The 20827-nt window shown below is 44.0% G+C and overlaps 1 protein-coding gene across 3 annotated transcripts in view; it reads left to right on the top strand.

Moving 5' to 3' along the window:
- akt1 (v-akt murine thymoma viral oncogene homolog 1) overlaps positions 1-17036 on the top strand; it is a 31746-nt gene extending 14710 nt beyond the window's left edge. For all 3 annotated transcript variants that reach the window (XM_070978945.1, XM_070978943.1, XM_070978944.1), the window contains 12 exons: positions 3828-3956; positions 6435-6546; positions 6851-6977; positions 7565-7696; positions 7824-7889; positions 8450-8518; positions 8685-8810; positions 10359-10487; positions 13373-13587; positions 13701-13788; positions 14022-14124; positions 15097-17036. In XM_070978945.1, coding sequence (XP_070835046.1) covers positions 3828-3956; positions 6435-6546; positions 6851-6977; positions 7565-7696; positions 7824-7889; positions 8450-8518; positions 8685-8810; positions 10359-10487; positions 13373-13587; positions 13701-13788; positions 14022-14124; positions 15097-15176 — 1376 coding nt within the window. In that variant the 3' untranslated portion in view covers positions 15177-17036. The remainder of the gene's footprint in view (positions 1-3827; positions 3957-6434; positions 6547-6850; positions 6978-7564; positions 7697-7823; positions 7890-8449; positions 8519-8684; positions 8811-10358; positions 10488-13372; positions 13588-13700; positions 13789-14021; positions 14125-15096) is intronic.
- The last annotated feature ends 3791 nt before the right edge of the window (positions 17037-20827 follow it).

Raw genomic sequence — 20827 nt, 5'->3', positions numbered from 1 at the left:
GTTTAGTTTACATCAATGATGATGAACTGACTTAAAAGCAGAAGGCTCTCCTGTGTTGTTATGAGGCCCATTGTCCTTTGTCAGCAGTCTGCACTGTGTTTTTTACTGTGCACAGGATGTATTTGGGGCCTACTCTGCAAAGCACTGAAGTCAAGTCTGATAAAATATTGAGAGCAGGGGTAATATTTTGTTAGTGAATAGACTTGGTCTTGAATTACTGTGTTGGATTATGTAACAGCTACTGTATAATATAATGCTGCTTTCACATTTACTCTCCTAACGCGTTTGAGTTAACAAACAGAAAAAGCTCAACTGTCAGTTTCGCTTTCTCGTCATGTCAATGCCTAAGAAAGCCCACAGTGTGGAAAGTAGAACTGAATAAAAGTAGAAGAAGGGGAAATGGGTGTAAATAGGAAGCTGACAAGGGTCACCTTTGTTTGTGCTCTGAGCACAGACTGTTTGCGGGGGGTTACGCTGCAGACACACACACACAGACAGACAACCGGATATAGCTGCTTCCACTGTTGTCATGTGAACAGGTTTGTGGTCACAGACGAGGAAGTTGCAGTGTCCTCCTGTCTAGAAAGAGCATGCACTGTGTTGAGGATGTGCATTGCAGATGTGGAGTTACTTAATTTCATAGTGCCGTGCCGCTGTGACAGTCATGTGAAAGATGTATGCTAGTGTAGAAAAGATGACCAAAGCCTCACACAAACTTTTTTTTTTTTAAACGCTGCTTTAACTTCCACCTCTGGAAAGAGTCATTTTTCACTTTTTGTAACATCATAGTGGCTGTTTCTCTCATTTTAGGAGGGGGTTAGACCTCTAGTGTCACATTCCTTCATGAGCCTGTTTACCACTTGTCTGGCCTCACCCCAGTGACCACACAGACTTGTCATAATGTCCTTAATATCACAGTTTCGTAAGTCAAGCGGGTGGCAGTCGCTTAGAGAGTTAAGTGACTGACAATGGTGAGCTGGCACTCTCATCCTCTCCACCCCCATGTGACCGAGGCCACCTCAGTGTGGGAGAATGTCTAGCTGATACACGCCATGCCATGCACTGCTGCGTCACGTATGACCACCCATGCTACTTCTGGTGGGTGCTGTGCGTCAGCGGAGCTGGCAGGAAAAGCCCAGAGCCTTCCAAACTGGATGTTGTTGTAATCTGCGACACACAAATACCTGTCACTACCCACAAGGCAGTGTACACACACAAATGTATTTACACACAAGCACACACATGCATACACATAAACACCTGTCTCTGCCCATCAGAGAATCTGAATGCTATAATGTACTAAAGGTCTTTTGCTAGGTCTGGAAGTGATTTGCTGCATTCCTGCTGTTCAACCAAAACTTCTGAACTGAAAGTTTAGTCTCCACCGATGAGACACGCATGTGTGTTGAGCCTTCGTCTGGTGTCATGGTGTCAGGTAGGGGGCTCATTATGCTGTCTCTGCATTGTGCACATACTGTCCTCTCTGCCGGCTGGCATGAACTATAGCTGGGGGATATGGGTCAGCCAAAACCTGACCACAGAGCGAGACACCAGCTGGGGCCCGGCTGAGGAAAACAAGGCTTGGTATGGAGGGCTCAGGAGACTTTCTGGCTGCAGTATGAAAGATTTAGGCAACTTATGTCTGTGTTGAACGGGCTCTTGGTTTAACTCCCAGCTGATACTTGCATGACTACATGTACTCTTAAATAGCACCTCGTCTATGCTTAGATTTTATGCTGAAGTAAGGACGTCGGGTTCTCTAGAAGGCCTGTGATAAATAACACTGTGCGTGTGGAATCTCTGGAGACCAGTGTGCACGTGTGGGTGACTGATGTGGAGGTAGATTGGTGAGACTTGCAGTTAAAAACAGACAAACGACTCATCACGGTAATTGTGTTACATTGAAACAGGCATGAGGGAAATCCACCAAACGGTTTCCTGCCGGTGTGTGTTTCAATTAGGACAGCACATGTCTGACGGCTGACAAAGTCGAGCTAATTTCCAAACGAATTGTGTTTGGTGTGAAAACACTTACTCTGCAGAAAACATGATGAAAAATCTCCTCCTGCGCCTTGATGAAAAATGTAATAACATATTGGACATCTGCTATGAATTGAAGACTTAAGTATATTGTGCTCTGGGACAGATGTTTCCTCTAGTGTGGTGATTGGTGCCACCACCTTGCCTGTTGCAGTAAATCAGGTGCTTTTGCATTTGAGTGTTTGCTTTGATTTTAATGGCTTGATGCTCTGCTGGAAGGACAGACAGCCTTCACCCTGCTGTATGTGGTCAACTGGAATGTTTGCCGTTTGTCTTTACAGAGATATTAGAGTTTGTTGTTACTTTCTCAAAAATAAATGTAGAAATGAAGCAGGAAGAGGAAGTTAAAAATTTTGAGGTGTCACATCTTGAAAAGTGTTGTAAATTCTTATCCTCTCCTTAAATATAGGACATACACTGAGCAGCGGAGACGTTAGTGGCTGCTGTTTGGTTTGTGTCAGACATGATCTGTTATCATTTTCATCAGTCAAAATGGTGTGTGTTTGAAGGAGGGTAACAGAAGCTCATATTGACAGATCTCCTCCCTCTCCCCCACAGACACACACACACACTCACACACTCACACAACCGCCACACTTCTGTGTTGGAGGAAATGGGGCAATTAAGGACAGCTTGCTACAGCTCTGCATGGGGTTAATATGCAACTCCGTAATTAAAAATAAATTACACTTTTCCTGTATAAATATTCAAATCCCTCTCCACTGTGTGCCACTGCCTTGTTATGGTATGTAAGCTATTTTTTCCCCCGTCTGCACAACATCTGGCGCAACATTTCCTGAAGCATCACCGGAATAAATTGAGTTTTGTCTGCCTATGAGAGATTCATTTGTGTGATGCTAGTGTGTCTAAGTGAATGGGATGGACATGCTTGGCTTGAGGTTATGGGTGTTGTCTAGAAAATGGGAATTGTGCAAAGTTTTATTTGAAAATCAAATTGAGGCTTTGGCAAATGTGATGTTGGTGTTACAAAATGATTGATAGGAAAAAAGTGAAAAGTGGTTATGATAAACTACAGTTCTAACATCTATATTTTAATGGGGAAGTCCACCGATTTTACTCGTCAAAGCCATTTGACAGGTCTGAGAGAGTGCTGCCACATATGTCATGTGAGGCAGTGAAGCCATGTGAAGCACTGTCTTGTCCAACAGTGATTTAGGAGTGCAGTACTAAATCTTCGAATATCAACTGTATGTTAATTTTTTCCTCAAGTAGACAGAGCTTTCTTGAACAGAGCTTTTTTCCCTTCTGGTAGTCATTCATTAACTTATCCTAAGTTTTCACTCACCAGTTCACAGAAACGATCTGAGAATAGAAACGTTTCTGGACAGTTTGAATGTTCCCTGAGAGTCTACATTGCAAGTGACTGCTGGAAAAGGGACAGACGGGTCAGGGGAAAGGGTCCTGACTCCTACTAAAACCACCATTTGTCCTGCAGCTGACCTACACTTAAGAAAAGACCATGACAAGATGGTCATTTTATCAGAGCACTAGTGAACAGCATAGTAATTAGATTGCAGGAAATGTGTTGCACCGCTGGGAATTAAAATGGAAAGGACAACAGTGTTTTGTCATTAATCATGAAACCACGATGTAAACAAAATGCTTGTGCATTGGTCAGCGTTTTGGGAATGTGAAAGCACGCAAAGTTTCTCAATTAAGGCTTGTCTGTGAGCAGAAAATCTCTATTAGTTTGTCACAAGTTGTTTTTATTTTCTGTCCTCCAACTGAGCAGTCTTTTTTTTTTTTCAATCTCTTTCTCATATCAGGAGAATACATCAAGACCTGGAGGCCAAGGTATTTTCTCCTGAAGAGTGATGGTACATTCATCGGCTACAAAGAGCGACCGCAAGATGTTGACCAGCTGGAAACCCCCTTAAATAACTTCTCCGTCGCACGTGAGTATCTGCTTCAGAGAAACCACTGCATTTTTTCCCCTCTGTTTCTTGGCAGCTTGTTTTAGCGCTTTTACTGTTTGCTGCCTTTTTGTTTTTACTTGCATTGTTGTTACAAATATGTTCGCATACTTTTTACATGTATCTCGCCTTTCTGTCCACCCTCAAAAGTAACTGTCAACATGAGAAAACTGTTTATAGAATCATGCCTATGAGGTAACCGTATGAAAGTCGGTCATCTCTAGTATGACCACTTTATCATTGTACGTCACTTTAAGTGATTGTGAACAGAACGTTAGGAAATTGGCTGTTGTATGATCTCATCCGCACCACTGCAAGTTCCTTCAGTAGGGACACTGCTCCCAGGCAAAGCTCTGCCACTGAATGTGCTTGCAAGATGTCTGGCTCCCAACATCAATACATTGGACATCGTTCCTCATCTCTGTATGTGTCTTCCCCAGATTCTCTGTATTTATACTGTGAAAATTGCCCAGAGCAGCTCAGCCCGCTCCATCTTCACATCAGAGGAAAGTTACTGTGATAAGCTGTGCAGATGACTGAACACAGCAATTAGACAGCATACTGTTTGTTTAACAAAATGTTTCCTCTCCGACACTCTTGAGTTATCGTGGCTATTAGCCGCCTGATTTTGAGTATTTATCTGGGCTCCGCTCTGAGGCTCTGCTTCCATCAGTAGCGGCTTTGGTTTTTGTCACCACTGCGACCCCACCGCAGAGGACACATGGTGCGTCGCTGCTGACGGGGCTGCTGCAGCTGGATTACATATTCACCCTGATGGAGCCATGTTGGATCTCAGTGGTGGTCCACTCCCCCGTTCTCCATCTATCAGACAGAGGCCATTTTGTGTCACGTTCTGACATATTTGCTGACATGTTTCATTTGGGAACAGATGTTAATGTGAAGGAGGTGCAGATGGAAATCTCTGCTTTCTAGAGTCAGTTATTAGACTGTTGTGAATAATTGTTTTGTGAAGTGCTTACAAGACAATTATTTGCTGCAAAAGTGTGGAGAGAACGGATGTGATGATTTGCTTTTTAAAACAACAGTATGTAACTATGCACCTTAAAAATAACATCTTCAAAATCATTTTAATAGTACATATACTTGTAATAGGAAGAATGGTGCCTCTTTCCTTCTCTCTCTGCACCCAAACGCCTGTTCTTGCACTCTGTAACTTGGATGGGCAAGTCTGATCTCCCCTTTATGGCACCATATCATCCTCCGCCACCAACAACAAAAACAACAACAAATGTTTTATGGTTTCCTGATGTCCTCTGGCCTCAACTCTTATGGACAGATAGCTAACTGTAGCTGTCATTAGCTAGTTAGCTCAGTTAGCCATGTACCTAGCTGATCGCTAACACAGGAGCTTTGGACCACTGGGAAGAAGAGATTTTCAGGCCTGGCACAGTGGGGGCACCAGAATGGGCACTGGAGGCAGGTACAGGGGTAACAGAACCATGCTTAGTAGCCTCTACAGACATCAGGACAGAAGGGACAGAAGAGGCTATGAAGGGAAAAGAGAGAATGACTGCAAGAGACAATCTGGGCTGGCTTTTAGTCATTGGCAAGACAGATGCCAAGCTGGCCTTCTTGCTGTAGGGCTAAATTAGTAAATAATATTAGCCGGCTTGCTACATTCTGTCTGTGTTCTCGCAACTGCTTGAAGTTTGACTGTGTTAGCAAATTTAAAGGCCTGCTAGTGTTTGATCATAAGTAGTGTAATCATAACAATGTGTGCTGCTGTCCATATTTAGAAATGGTGCATAAGTGAATTGCACTAACAAACCAAATAGCAAGAAAAAGCAATTCTTGCATAATATTTCCTTCACGAGTCCTTGATAATCCATTTTTATGTTGGTATGGGAATGTTGCCTATATGGGCATGTTGCCTGGGAAATTATACAGGGCAGTTTTCGCTATTTTGTGTCATTTTATAGATAAAACAGTCAATCAATCAATTAATGGAGAAAATAATTGACAGATAAATCAGTGATTATAGTAGTTGTATATACAAATTAGCTGCAGCCCAGACAGTAAAAACAAAGCATATTTGGATAAAAACAACTGTTCAATTGCAGAGTTGCAGAGTGGACTGTATGAAATATTAGAATTTGTGTAAATTGATCTGTTCATTCATTTGAGTTCTGTTTTTATGTAACACCACACAGACTCTAAATTATTATCAACACCTATGTTCGCAAATGTTAAGTTTTGACGGCGCTGACCAGATCTGAATTGTTTTCTTCCACCAAAGTGCACCTGTTCTTTTCTAAATTGGCCGACAGTGTCTGTTAAGGTGGCAATAAAGATAAATGGCTATAACTGTTGGTCTGTCCCCCCCCCCCCCCCCCACCCCCCCCACACACACACACACACACACACACACACACACACACACACACACACACATCGGCCCTTCTCGCCGTCTCCCTTCCTTTTCTCCCTGGCTGTGGTCAGAGTGCCAGCTGATGAAGACAGAACGGCCCAAGCCCAACACATTTATCATCCGGTGCCTGCAGTGGACCACTGTCATCGAGCGTACCTTCCACGTGGAGACCCCCGAGGAGAGGCAAGCGAGAAGCACACACCTCTCGGCTTGCCGAGCAGTACAACGCAAATCATTCACATGCAGAGAATTTGCCTGTTACTAGAAAGCAGTTAAACAGTTTAAGGGCTTTTTTTCTAACCTGTAGAATCACACATACACATTTACTCATTGTTCTGCACTCGCACAAGGTCCACTGACTGTTGGCAGAGCTCACACTTGAAATTGCCTTCCTGTTGATAAGAAGACAATTACGTGATTGGGCTGCTGGGCTTGCATGATTGTAAATGGGCTGATGTAATCTTTCTGCTGCCTGTGCCTCCCTCAGGGAAGAATGGACTAAAGCCATCCAAGCAGTGGCTGAAGGCCTGCAGAAACAAGAGGAGGAGATGATGGACTCCTCTCCAGACCCCATGGACATGGAGGTCTACCTGACCAAAATCAGACACAAAGTGGTACGGCCCATTTTCTCCCTGCTGTGTATCTTCTCCTCTCTCCTTTCGCTCCACCACCTTTATTCCCCCCCCCCCCCCCCCCCCCCCCCCCCCCCACACACACACACACACACACACACACACACTGAGGATATCCTTTTTTCCAAGTTGACTATTACTCCTCTTCAGCACACCACTGTGCCTTATTTGCACTTACACCCTTTCAGCCCACCTTTCTTCGCCTCTCCCCAGCCACTCTCTATTTTCCCAACATCAGCCATAGGTGGCTTAGCACCAGATAACATGTCCACCAGGTTTCACAACCCCCACATGTGTCATGACATAAAGGTCCAAGGCCACCGGATTGGATGTCCCCCACACAACCATTTTCAACATTCTGTTTAGCACCGGGGCCAGAGGTTAACTGAGACACAACCACATATAGGCTAAACCATTACAGGAGTGGAAATTGCATGGTGGGTGAAATAGTTCTTTAAATGCTTGGGTGTTGTTGTCAGTGGGATTGTGTGTCCTGGCTAGTTAGAGCATGAGTTTGTTAATGCTTCCGTTTGTAACCAGATGCCACTTTCTGTCCTCTGGCTCTCCAGACTATGCACGACTTTGAATACCTCAAACTCCTGGGAAAAGGCACTTTTGGCAAAGTTATCCTGGTAAAGGAGAAGGCCACAGGACGCTACTATGCCATGAAGATCTTAAAGAAGGAGGTGATCGTAGCAAAAGTGAGTGGATGCCAGTGAGGGGGAGAAAAGACGCTGGGGAGGGGCAGCAGTGGAGCACATGACTGATACCTAAATGGTTAGCCATTGTGAAAGCACTCTTTATGTTTTTTTGTTTTTTTTCCCTCAGGATGAAGTGGCGCACACACTCACAGAGAACAGAGTCCTCCAGAATTCAAAGCATCCGTTCTTGACAGTAAGGAGCCCTTTCATATACCTAAACCAAACCTTATTTTAACTCCCAGAGATCCTTGGGAGCCTCTTCAGTCCAGCTCAGCAGCGTCCATTCAGGAAAAAAAGAGGCAGTTTTAGGAGGAATGTTTTGAAGAGCTGTTTTAACAAAGGCTGCAGTCGGGCTGGGCCTTTTATGGCAACACTGTTCGTTTTTTTTCTATATATACATACATATATATGTTAACTCTTCCTCTGTAAGTCTGCTCTGGGCTGTAGTGAAAAGCTCCTCCAAAATGTTAAGTCTAAATGGTGGGTGGAGGCAACACACAATGCGATGCGCTCACTGCGATGAATGGGACCAATGTTTGCCTCACAACAGCAGTTAAAAAGCCTCAGCACACTGGATACATTATGCTGTTGTTTCTTTTAAATTCTCCTCTCATTAGACATTTCGAAATGTAACTAAAGGGTCAAAGCTGCCATGTGTATTGTGATGTTTCATGTTACCGTCCGCCAGCTTCCTCTTGACTTAGCTGGAAAACATCAAGTTCTGCTTTGAGCGTTGTGTTTCTCTGTTTGCAGGGACTAAAATACTCCTTCCAGACACATGACCGCTTGTGCTTTGTCATGGAGTATGCAAACGGCGGCGAGGTAAACCATTTTTAACCATCACTAAACCTGCACCTGTAGGTCTCAGAGAATCAGAGTACTTTGCAACTTCAGCAGTGTTACTGTTCCTATTTTCTCTGGACTAACCAGCTGTCTCTTTCATCTGTCCTCTGCCTTCTCACCGCCAATCTCCCCCATTTCCCCTCAGCTTTTCTTCCATCTGTCAAGGGACCGCGTGTTCTCGGAGGAGCGGGCACGGTTCTACGGTGCAGAGATAGTGTCAGCGCTGGACTACCTGCATGCTGAAAGAAACGTGGTCTATCGAGATCTAAAGGTAGGTGGGGAGGCGTCCTCACTTTCTGTCATCCTCGCTTGTCAGCCTCTCTTCTGTCTTTAACACCACCCCTCCCTCCCCTCCCCCCTTTTCCTGCATTTCTCCCCTGGCAGGATATAAATAGGGTTTGCCTCCATCCAGATCAGTGGCAGTGGCCAGGGCCTATTGATCTGCCTCCCCCAGATCAGTCTCCAGACCTCACTGCAGCTGGAGGGAGGCTCGGTCCATACGCTTATTGCTGCTGGACAGAAATAACCACCAGTCCTCTTTGAATACATGTCCACTGCCTCCCGTTATAGTATACACACAGTGTACAGTGGGTGACATTTGTGCATGATTGATGTCATTTTACTTGCTGGCAGTACAGCACCATTAGTTAACAAAGAGAACATGTCCATCATTGTCATAAAGTAAATAAGCTGCTTGGTTTCAGCTCCTTTTTTCTTTAAATATTTGTTAAACATAACTCTAATATGCTAAAGAGCGGCTCGGAGATGGATACTTTAGGCTGATAAGGATATGTTTGGTTTTAGGAGGGCTGTGGGGGGTTATCAGTGTTGCAGTGGGCATCTGTAGCCCTTCCACTTCCAGCTGATAAAACCAGTCAGGTCAGCACAGCACTTTCTCTCTTTCATTCCCTCCCTCCTTCCCTCCCTCTCTCCCTTGGGTTTATGAGGCAGGCTCCCAGCCTGCTAGGGTTCTCCTGAAAATGCCAGGGTAGCAGGATTGGAGGATGTGCTGACTCTGGCCGGGCGCTGCTGGCCACGTGTGAGCTACAGCTGCCAGGTGACTTTAACTGAGAGGGAGAGACAGAGACAGGGAGAGGGGGAGGACACGCTGATATTAAAAGGCCGTGCAACCTCGAGTCATGACCCTGCGTGATGCACATCCGTAAGGCCTTTAGGTCAGTTTACATGTATATGTAATCACTGGGTATGTTTCCATCCACCTGTGTTTCAGGGTATTCTCACTTTTTCAACTTTTGCAAAAAAGTTTTTATACTGCAGTGGAAAAGTGTGCATGTTGAGCAAGAGAGTATGTGTTAAGACATATAGGAAGAGATTTTTCAAAAAGACCTTTGTCATAGTACTTGCGTCAGTTTATTCTACTATAGAAAAGGAAGGCATTCTCGACATGCTACCAATGATCGTTACTTGCCTCCATTCAACTAGGAAGCCGTAAAACTCAGAATAAAAGGAACAGAGGTGTGCAGGGTTGCCACGATGTTCCTGGTTTAAAATTAAGATGAGCGAGCAAATAAGAACACTACAGTGTACACGTGGATTCAGTGACCATTCATTTAAACAAAAAGAAAAAACAAAAATGACACCTTAAATGTCACTGGTGCTCAATTGATTATGTTACCTTATCATATCCTCTCTGATTTGCATAAAGACAGTTCAGACCTGCCCAGCAATTTGATGATCTGTATTTTTGTACAGTTATGAATTAACATTCCCATCACCTCCCAGAATTATTTGCTGTCCAGAAACATTGAGCAATTTTATGATGGTGCTAACATCTGTCTTTTTTTCTGTTCCCCCTCAGCTGGAAAACCTCATGCTGGACAAAGATGGACACATAAAGATTACAGATTTTGGCCTTTGCAAGGAGGGGATCAAAGATGGCGCCACCATGAAAACATTCTGTGGGACACCAGAGTACCTAGCACCTGAGGTAACCACTACAGTGTCAGTCAGCTTCATGTAGGACTGTCCAGATGGGTGACAAATGAAAGAAGAGAGTTCAGAGCTTTCATGGCTATAATGTCACTTAATAAGCAAAAACAGAGGGAGATCATTTTTATTTGATAAAGAAAAACAGCATGTGAAGCCCAAAAATGATTGGTAGCCTTATCACGTGTGACATGAGTAGATTCCATCAAAAATGCAGCAAGTGTTGTTGGACATCAGTGGATGAGAATCATGGTGAAGAAAAGGCAGCTGTCCCAAAATGCCTTTCTAATCTCCAGCTGAAGTCTGTGAGTTAATGAGTGTGCCGTGTGCTCAGGGCAGGGCAGCCTGCTCTCATATTTGCTGTATGGAAGGGGGTGTGGCTACTCCCTATTGCGTGCAGGTATGACAAGTGTGTGGGCCGTGTAACCCGATACAGCATTGTGATTGCCGGCAGTGTGTGCGTATGTGAGTAAGCACATGAGTGTTTGCGCTTGCCCCTCGCCTGTTGCCGTAAAAATGTTTTCCGGGAGAAGGGTGTCCATGTTGACACAGTTGCTGTATCGTTGTTTTTAGCCTCCATTTGGAATTTTCTGGTTGGGGCAGGAGGAGGGGTGATTGGCTGGCAGTGCCTCAGGAAACGTGAGCTTCCGCCACTGGGAAAAAAAAAAGAAAGAAAGAAAGACCACATTGGCTACAGCTGTTGTGCGGCACCAGGGGAGCCACAGCCCCACTGCTGCCCTGGATGCCTCGCCTGACCTGGGCAGAGCCAGAGCCATCATGAGCATGCTAACTAACAGTGCTGCCTCAAAAGAACACGTACCTGTTTTTTTTTCAGTCAGACTTAACCTGCCTCTAACCATCAGCATCAGGCCATAAAGGCAAAGGGCTGGGCTGTGCTAGCATGTGAATCCTTATCCCCTCACATCTGGATAAACATTAAAAAACTGCATTTCCTTTGCTTCCATCAACCTTTTTTTTTTTTTTTTAACATTCCTCAGAGTTCCCCACCTGTCCATCCTAAACTCTGTCTGGCCCACTTCGCTCGTCCACAGTGTAGCACAGTGTATGACAGCTCCAGCCTCAGCAGCGGAGAGCAGGGAGACATCAGGGGGCATTACCATGGCAACAGGGTCGCTGGCGAGCGTCTCTATGGAGTGCGGGCCAGGCAGTGTTACAGGTTGTTCTGCAGTAAACAATGACCTTGTTGTGTGTGCTGCACAGGAATGCTGTAACGTCTGGGAATATTCCACCCAGAGCAAGGGGGAGGGAGGGAGGGAGGCAGAGGGAGGAGAGACCCGAGACCCAATCTGCAAAAGCCCGACCAGTTTGTCTCTGGAGTAAGGAGTGGGACAAATTCACTTTGTCACTTTTATCAAGCAGTTAGACAAAGACAACCGCCATTGGCTGAGGGAATGAGCTTTTAGGTAACACCCACAAAGAAAACTGGGGACAGGTTTAATCCAGCTGCTGAAACTGATCATGATTCACGAGTTCGGAAGATTAATGGCTGTCAGTGCTGAATTTTGTGAGGGGGAAAAAAGTATACAGAGCAGGGCTCCAGAGCAGCAGCAAGTGTTTGTGCTTTTATCCATGCTCTCCTCCCCCTGTCTCTGCTCCTTTGGGGCAGTGTAACAGTATTAGTTTGGGGCTGAGGCCCAAGCAGCCAGACAGGCAAGCAGGCAGGCAGTCCTGGTTACGTATATGAGGGATGAGCTTGGCTCCTGCGCTCCTGGCAGCTTCACAGCTGTGGCGCTCTTCTACATATATGGGGCAGCTGCGGGCCCAGCTGTCGCACGGTGTGAATCACACGACAGCAGCGCTGGAAATAGAGACGGCCCAGTAATCCTAGCCCCACACCGGCTTCACGTTACTCCCCCTGCCCTCCCAATCCTCCTCTTCGATGCTCACCACTCACCGCAACGCCAGGCAGAGTGCCCACAGACACGCGCGGCTGCGTGCACGTGCACACACACGCAGTGGTTTTGTTCCTTTTACGGACACATTTGTCCATCTGTTTTCTAGGCCCCTCTCTCAGCCTGTGCACCGTTGTGTCCATATCTAATTCTATTAATCCGCCCACGTCTTTTTACCTAAGTGTCTATTCTTAGGTCTGAATTGCCTAGCATCACGCTGCTTGAGGTTTAAGAGAACAGACTGTTCTCATTGTCTTCATTTCACCTTCAACATCCGCCTGGCGAGGTAGAATCCAGTACATGTCCCCAGAGACCTTGGAACAACTCTGCTCAGCAGCACATTAGTCATGCAACAGGTTGCACTGTTTTGTAAGCACAGTACTGGAGGAGTTTCTCTCATTAAGAGAAGTCATCCTATGGAAATCATAAAACCAAAATATTTCCCTCTCTGTGACTGGTTGAGTTCATTGAGCGGTTTGTTTGTGAGACTGGTCTGTGTTTGTTGCCACACATTTGCTTATTTAAGCGACCCACACCTCTGCTGCTTGTTGATCTGTGTGTGTGTTTGTGTATGTGTGGAAGGTTCTGTGCTGATTAAATATGCAGGGCTCCAGGGGAAACTCTATCCTTGCTCCTAATGTGAGATGTGAGTCAGTGTTGGCTGGGGCGGCCTCAAAAGTCCGGACCAGGGGGGAGAGCAGGTGATTTGGACGGGGGGTGGGGTGATGGGGGCAATCCAGTTGCTTTAGGGTTTGTATATTCAGCCTAAAGAGCTGCCGTCTTCACAGCCCTCTGGTGTCCAAACACAATCTTATTGGTTGAACCCTAAACTGTAGCTACAAAACAGTAGCACCTAAACTTGTTCCTTAGTTATACAGATATTCAGATGCAGATATTGTTTAGATATATTTTTTGCTATAAGACCACAGACCACATACCAACAGCTGCATTAAATAAACCTTTAATCCCCAAGGTGCTAGAAGACAACGACTACGGCCGTGCTGTGGACTGGTGGGGTCTGGGTGTGGTGATGTACGAGATGATGTGCGGCAGACTGCCTTTCTACAACCAGGACCACGAGAAGCTGTTCGAGCTCATCCTCATGGAAGACATCCGCTTTCCTCGCACACTCGGCCCCGAGGCTCGCTCGCTGCTCTCTGGCCTTCTCAAGAAAGACCCGATGCAGAGGTGAGGAGCCTCTGCTGTATCCTCCGCAGCAGTGCATCTCTAAGTTGAAGCCATCAAATTGTTTATGGCTTTAAAAATCTTTTTTCTGATGTCCTTTTCTGCTTGTCTTCCAGGTTAGGTGGAGGGCCTGACGATGCCAAGGAAATCATGCAACACAAGTTCTTCGCAGGAATTGAATGGCAAGACGTTTATGAGAAGAAGGTCTGTTTCTTAAATGTTTCCGTTGCCTTGTTCCCTCCTCATTTTCTTGTGATTGTCACCACTGAAAGGATACCAAGCTCAGATAGACATCATTTGTTCCATCAGGGATCAGTATGGTTACATCACTTGAAACAGAACCATCTAGAAGCAATATTTAGTGTCATCAGGAGGACAAGTGTTATCAAAAGGATCGACGGTGCTGATGTGCGGAAATGTTTGTGTGTCTCCAACAGCTGGTCCCGCCATTTAAGCCCCAAGTTACATCGGAGACGGACACACGATATTTTGACGAGGAGTTCACAGCACAGACCATCACTATTACGCCACCCGGACAAGGTAGCACCAAACCATACACACCCACGCATACAGTATGCTTTGCTTATGTGGTCTAACACAATTTCGCATCATCAGTCATCACCGTCAGTTTTTGTGGGGCTTTATGGTGTTTGAATGTGACAGGAAGGCAGATGAGAGCTGTGTTAAGATGTGTTATGTGTTCAGTATGAATATAGTATAAATTTCTTGTGAAAACCCTGAAATGATCAGCACTGTTACCTTTCTGTTTAGATTGAATATTAACATGTAAGCTGCCGGGCTCATTTGGGTAACTTTGAAACTGAACAAAACCATTTAGTCAGTCTATCTTGAGTATTTATCTCTGTACAGTTTTCTTGGTTTGAGGCTTGAGTTTATTGGGGGAGCTCATAAATATGAGTAAAGAAGCAGCTCTTAAGGTGTACAACGCTCCCTTAAGAGGAGTCTCTGCTCTCCTGGAGAGCAGTGTCATAGTCTCATGCCTCACAAAGTCATCAAATGTGTGTGAATGACAGCCAGGGTGTAAATGCAGAGATAACACAGCATAAGTAAAATAGTGAAATAATCGATTGGCAGTAAATTGGATTATTGGCTCTGGGTGACAAAATAAAATGATGTTTTTCAAGGAATATGTTGATATCATGACGTGAGAAGCTTTCAGGATTCAGATCTACTCTCATTTCACAGTGCATCATTGTGTCTCCCAGCTATCGAAATAATCAGAATTACATGTACTTCTACAAGGAGTAGGTGATATAGATAAAATCCTCTGTTACACTGATGTGTATGTAACTTTATATCAATAGCCCAGTGCAATGCACATCAATACATACTGGAATATGTTTTTTTTCTTACAACCCAGTAAATTAAATATCAGACAAGTCAAGAAATTCCATGACATTGATGCAAAAATCAAACTAGAATCTAATTTAGCAAATGCATATATTGTCATATCACCCACTTCCTAATTACTTCTTTGCCCTCCATCCCCAGATGACAGTATGGAGTCATTCGACAGCGAGCGGAGACCCCACTTCCCCCAGTTCTCCTACTCTGCCAGTGGGACGGCCTAAACGACTCTCATACATTCCCCTGGTCCCACCATCTCCCCCCACCCCACCCGACTGCACTCTCAAACGAGCAGGGGCTGCAGCCCCTGTCCTCCCAGCATTGTCTGCAGATGCCGTTGGTGGATGTAACATTTACAGTCTGCAAGTTGTGTTTTCCAGGAATGAGGAAGTTCAAGACAAAAGAAAGATAACTGTGGTTGTTCTGTGAGGCCTTTTGAAGACTGACCACGGAGAGAGAGTTAACACTACCCTGCATTTCCTGGTTGTTATGTTGTATACTGAGCAGGCATCCATACACCATAATGAATGAGGAAATGTAGTTATGTTATGCACAAATTAGGCCACTGGTGAATTTTGAAAAGGGCCATTTTGTATTGAAAATATACAACTGAATATCAATCAATCATTTAAAATAGAAATAGGCATACTGTGGACCAAAAACATCATGTGAGCAGAGAGTGTGTTGTCTGTTGAGTGGGTAATAAATCCATGTTTTCCTCTCTAAGACTTCTGAACAATACAAAATTCAGACTTCAAGACATTTTTGGCTTCAAACGTGAATGTACCGTATCAAATAAAGTTGATCTTTCTGCATACTTTCGTGTTGTAACACATGGCTGATTCGCCTAAGACTGAAATACCATCCTCTGGAGAGGATTTTTATCACTTTTCTACGACCCTGATGCAAAACTGACACCCATCGCTCACGCTACGCCGCGATGAGTCTGATGAATCAGTTGTGCAGTACAGTCTGATGTGAGGAGTGCCAGACATGCAAAGAATGCAGAGTGATTAATCATTAAGGTAGAAGCTGGCCCGCAATGAATTCCTCTTAACTGTTTGCACATCAGAGTCACTGAGAGACCCCTGGTTTCCTGTTCAAGATAATAAATGGCTCCTCCAGGTAACCCCCCTGAAGTAAGTGCTTCTAGTTCCCGATGCCTTCCTATCTTGATGCTGTGCTGCAGACATCTCCTGGTTTCCCTCTGATCAGGGTCAGTCAGTGCTGACCCATCAGAAACTCTTCTCTCCTCTGGGTTTTTCCTCCATGTACAGTACAGTATTGGGTGTTTTCCACCCAGTGCATTCACTGCAGCCTCAATGAGGTCACTTTAACATAATACACTTCTTTAGGAATACTTTGCAAACTGGGCTTCAGGGGAAAAACACACAAAGTCATCTTTGATTTGCTACTTTAGGGCACTTCTGTCCCTTCACGAGCTTCAGAGTTATTTATGAGACCAGCATTGACTAAAATGAGTTTTACTGTGCCAATGATATGCACTTTGCTGCCCCAAAATGATTGTATTTGGACTCTTATTTGTACTTTATGGTTGGTAAAGACTAAATTAGCTTCTTTTATAATGTAAATTCAAATGTTGTGGATACAAATAAAACAAGAATTGCTTGTTTGAATGATTACTCCCCTTTTACAGACGGCTGAGGCTAAACTGAGACTCTTGGGAACTGAAACTCTTATTTCGCAGTTCACTAAGAAGTTTCCAAAAAAAAAAAGTGCTTCAGAATTTTTGAGATGACAGATAATCATTTTTCAAGAGTGCATCATACGTTATTGAATGTAATGGTTTTTATGATATTGTTTTCACTTCAATCGTTTGCAAACCTTTGTTCAGTTTTTGAATCTGATTGTTACCTATTCCTATGCACGCTCACCCTTTGCTGTCACCTGAAAATAGGGAAATTCATTTTATACTTTTTATTTTTTATTTCAACTTTTTTTGTACCTGCCCTCCCATATTCCTGAGACTGAGGACACCAGCTTTAGTAAACAAATAATATAAACTTTGTACACTGTTTTTACTTGTTTCTTTCAAATTGATGAAATAAAAGGTCTTAACAATAAGCTGTGCAGACTCTTCTTTTATTGTGAAATTTTGAAACGCCGCCCTTGAAGGCAAACAAATGAAGCGGAAAGCCCAGAACTCAAGAAATAATTAATCTCATATTTGGCCCAATAATCAATATAGTGAAATATTAATTACTGTGCCCAGACATTCCTGCTGTTCAGTCACAGGAATAACACTACTGAAGGAAGTTTTGAAGAAGGAAAATAAAAGTTTAAATCTTGATCATATTCATCTTTCTTGTTTTGTTGTCTCTTCGTCTCTTGTCACACAAGCTTCCTTCAGTTCAATGAAATTTTGCCACTTCAATGTGGATTTTATATAATATATGATCTCTGAGTTCCTTTAAGTAGCAGTTGCTACATCAGGCTGTGCCTCTCCCTCCACTAAATAGTAGAAGATTAGTCAATAGGAGCAATAGATTGTTTATGTGAACCTCACCGTGATCGCACCCTGCAGATAAAACATGGCTAAGTGTGCGAGACAAACGTCCCAGCGCTCAGCAGCGCTGACTGTGTCTTGGCTGCGTTCTCTGCCTCTGCAGGGCCGCTCAGGTCCACGTCTGGGGCTCTGCAGCTGGTCTGAGACGTTCGGGATGCTCCCCCCCAGGCCTTGGGCAGATGGTACAGTCTCTGGAGCAGATGTTGACAGCCAGGGCTCACAGTCTGTCTTTTGGCCAGCTGCAATACACAGCGTCACACTGCGAGACCGAGCCTTGGCCCAGTGTGGCGCTCACCTGACAACCATCCCTCACCTGACTCCAGCTGCACTGCCCAAAACACGCCGCAGAGCCAGGGCTGCAGCTCTGCCACAGACCTCCCCTGGGTGATGTAGTGTTGTGCTGTGTGGGGAATGTGTCACTCACACAGCCTGCAAGCCAGAGCTCCTCTCTTCTTTGTACTACAGAAAAAAATGTTCCCTGTAATACAGTCAGTGGAGGCTGGTATTGATATATATATATGTATGTATATGAGGATTTTGAAGCTTTTAGAAATAAGAGATAATATCATGTTTTCTACTTATGCAGAGTATTTATTTGATAAAACTACTACAAAAAGTCTACTTCACTGTAACTTATCTTATCATTTACCACTGAAAATATAGCAAAATGAATAAATCTTAATTGTCCCTTAATGTCTCTGTGACGCGAGATCAGCTGCACAGGGACAGGCCCGGAGCCCGCTCGGTGTCTTGTTCGTGGACGCTTCAGCAGGACAGGATGCTGCCTCACACAGTGCTTGCACTAGCACTCTCCTTACTGACTGCGCTACCCTGCTGCTACTGCAGCAAAAGCATACAACCATAACAAAACACATCTAAAAAAGCAGTAAGAGATAGTGAAAGCAAGAGGAGCACGCAGGACAAGATAAAACATGAGCGGCTACCTGATCACAAACTCAAAAGTGTGGTGTCTTGCAGGTACACATGTCAAAGTGTCACCAGTGGAAAATGTCATTTTGCTGACTCGGGGGGGCAGAGGTCTGGGTTCTTAGAAACAGGTTCAACCTGTTGAGTCCCTTCCTAACACTAAAAGCAGGGGTGAAGTGCTTAATACTTCACTTAGTACACGGAAAGTCTTCACAATGGTTCAGAATGCTGCAGCTCCAATCTTAACTAAAACTTCAAGATCTGACTATATCGACAGAGCTCTCTGTCTGTCTTTTTCTATTGTAACCTCCCTGTTTATATCAGACCTTCTTACTCTGTTGGGACCTTTGAATCCAAACTTAAACCTCATCTTTTCACCTTCACTTCCAGTGAGTTGCTTATTCCTTGATTACTTGGGGTCTTGAACCTGTTGCCATTATCCTTCTCTTAGCTCTGGGTCAGGCTCAATGACTCAGTAAGACAACTACTACAGTCCATGGTTGCCCTGTCAAAGAGAATACAGTCAACTTTATGAAAACCACTGCATCTCTTCATCCCTCTGTCTGTGTTCCATAAGCACAGCTGTGTGTCTTTCTCTCCCTCCCTCTGTCTCTTCTCTCTCTTTCTCCCTCATTTGCGCCTCCTTGTCCTCTCTGTTCACTCAGGCTTCTCTGTGCTGGACCATCGGCTGTACTGGGACCGCTCTTTCTCTCCCCTGACTAACAGTGCCTCATTCCAGATGTTTGTTTGGATCCAGATCTCTGTCCTCCAGGAGACCGAGCCTCTCCTCTTGTCTCTCTCTCTCTCTCTCTCTCTCTCTCTCTCTCTCTCTCTCTCTCTCTCTCTCTCTCTGTCCCATGTAAGCGTGCTGTCCTTCTCTCTCTTTCCCTCTGTGTCTGTTTCTTTTCTCCTATCTGTGTGAATGGTCTGTTTGGATCCATGTTCTTCATATACATTTAAGAGCCACTGATAATTTTTATCATTGTGAGTGTCGATGTACTGCAAATTTGCCATGTTGTTCTATTCTGTACACACATCTGTTGCATGGCTGTCAATCCCTGGGAAAAAGTGACAAAATTTTTCCTTTTTATATTTTGAATAAACTGCACTCACTTTCTTCAGAGTGGCGTCGAGACACATTCATCATTTACATTCTTGCCTGCATCGTGATTAATGTAGAATACATGTAATATGTGGGAAGATCATTATATCTTCATTCATATCGTCATATCGTTCATCATTATATTATTGTAGAGATGCTCATCCTGCATTCAAGTGCTAGTCTGAAGTACAGTTTTGAGGTACTTCTACTTCACTTGAGTATTACCATTTTATGCTACTTTATATTTCTACTCCAGTCCAGTTCCCAGCGAATAGTTGTATTTTTTAACACATATAATCAGCAAATAAAATATGATGTAATATTATACATTAAGATTAAACTTTATTGATCCCTTGGTGAAATAGATATAGAGAAAATAAGCCATGCCATTGCCAGTGGCAACATTCCAGAGATACATATTAATGCATCAATAATTATAATCGAACAGTACAATACACATTATTCTGAAATGGGTCATTCAGCATGATGACTACTTCTACTTTTTGTACTTTCTGTATATTTTAAAGCTGACTCTTTTGTACTTTTACTTCAGTCAAATTTTGAATGCAGGACCTTCATTTGTAATTGAGTATTTTTACAGTGGTACTCCTTTTTTTTTTTTTCTTATGTAAAACATGTGAGCGTTTCTCCCACCACTGCTTACTACCAGCACATTGAGAATATGCATATTGCTCTCAGTGTGTTGTCATAAGCAGAGGTATATGACTGTAACCCTACATCAGTGTGTGTTGACTGGGATAAATGAATGGTTTGACTGACTTTGTACCTAACACGAACACAGGCAGTCGTCGGTGACTTTGTGGCTTCATTGAAATTGCCCTCAACATTCTGAATTAATCCTAAGGCACAAACCCAAGTGTTGAAAATCAATATGGTAAATTGGAACTAGAGCGCCATCTAGCGGATATTACTCATGTAAAAAAAATATTTACGGTGGATTAATATTCCTCATCCACGCATCATCACCTCAGGTTTTGCTTGGTTAGAATTGAGAACGGATGATTAGATGAGCTTAGATGGAAGATACTGCAAGTTGAATTCAACTTGGGCTGTGATATTTTCATGCAGAGCAATTAATGATGTGCCTCACGCGTGTTTCAGCTACATTATTCTCTTCACGGGCAGTTTCAACTTCTATTTTATAGCTTTGCAAAAGAAAACCAATCATTTTATTCCACTTTAAAGCAATGATTTCCTTGCTATTGACCCGTTCGACCTGCCAGCTTGAAACACAGGATCAACGAAGTCCTATCGAGCAGTGATAATAGCCGAAGATCGTCTATAAAAAGGTAATGATT

This window comes from Chaetodon trifascialis, chromosome 14 (assembly GCF_039877785.1).
Source record: "Chaetodon trifascialis isolate fChaTrf1 chromosome 14, fChaTrf1.hap1, whole genome shotgun sequence".
In the NCBI taxonomy this organism is placed as follows: domain Eukaryota; kingdom Metazoa; phylum Chordata; class Actinopteri; order Chaetodontiformes; family Chaetodontidae; genus Chaetodon; species Chaetodon trifascialis.
This window is presented reverse-complemented; position numbering and strand designations above follow the sequence as displayed.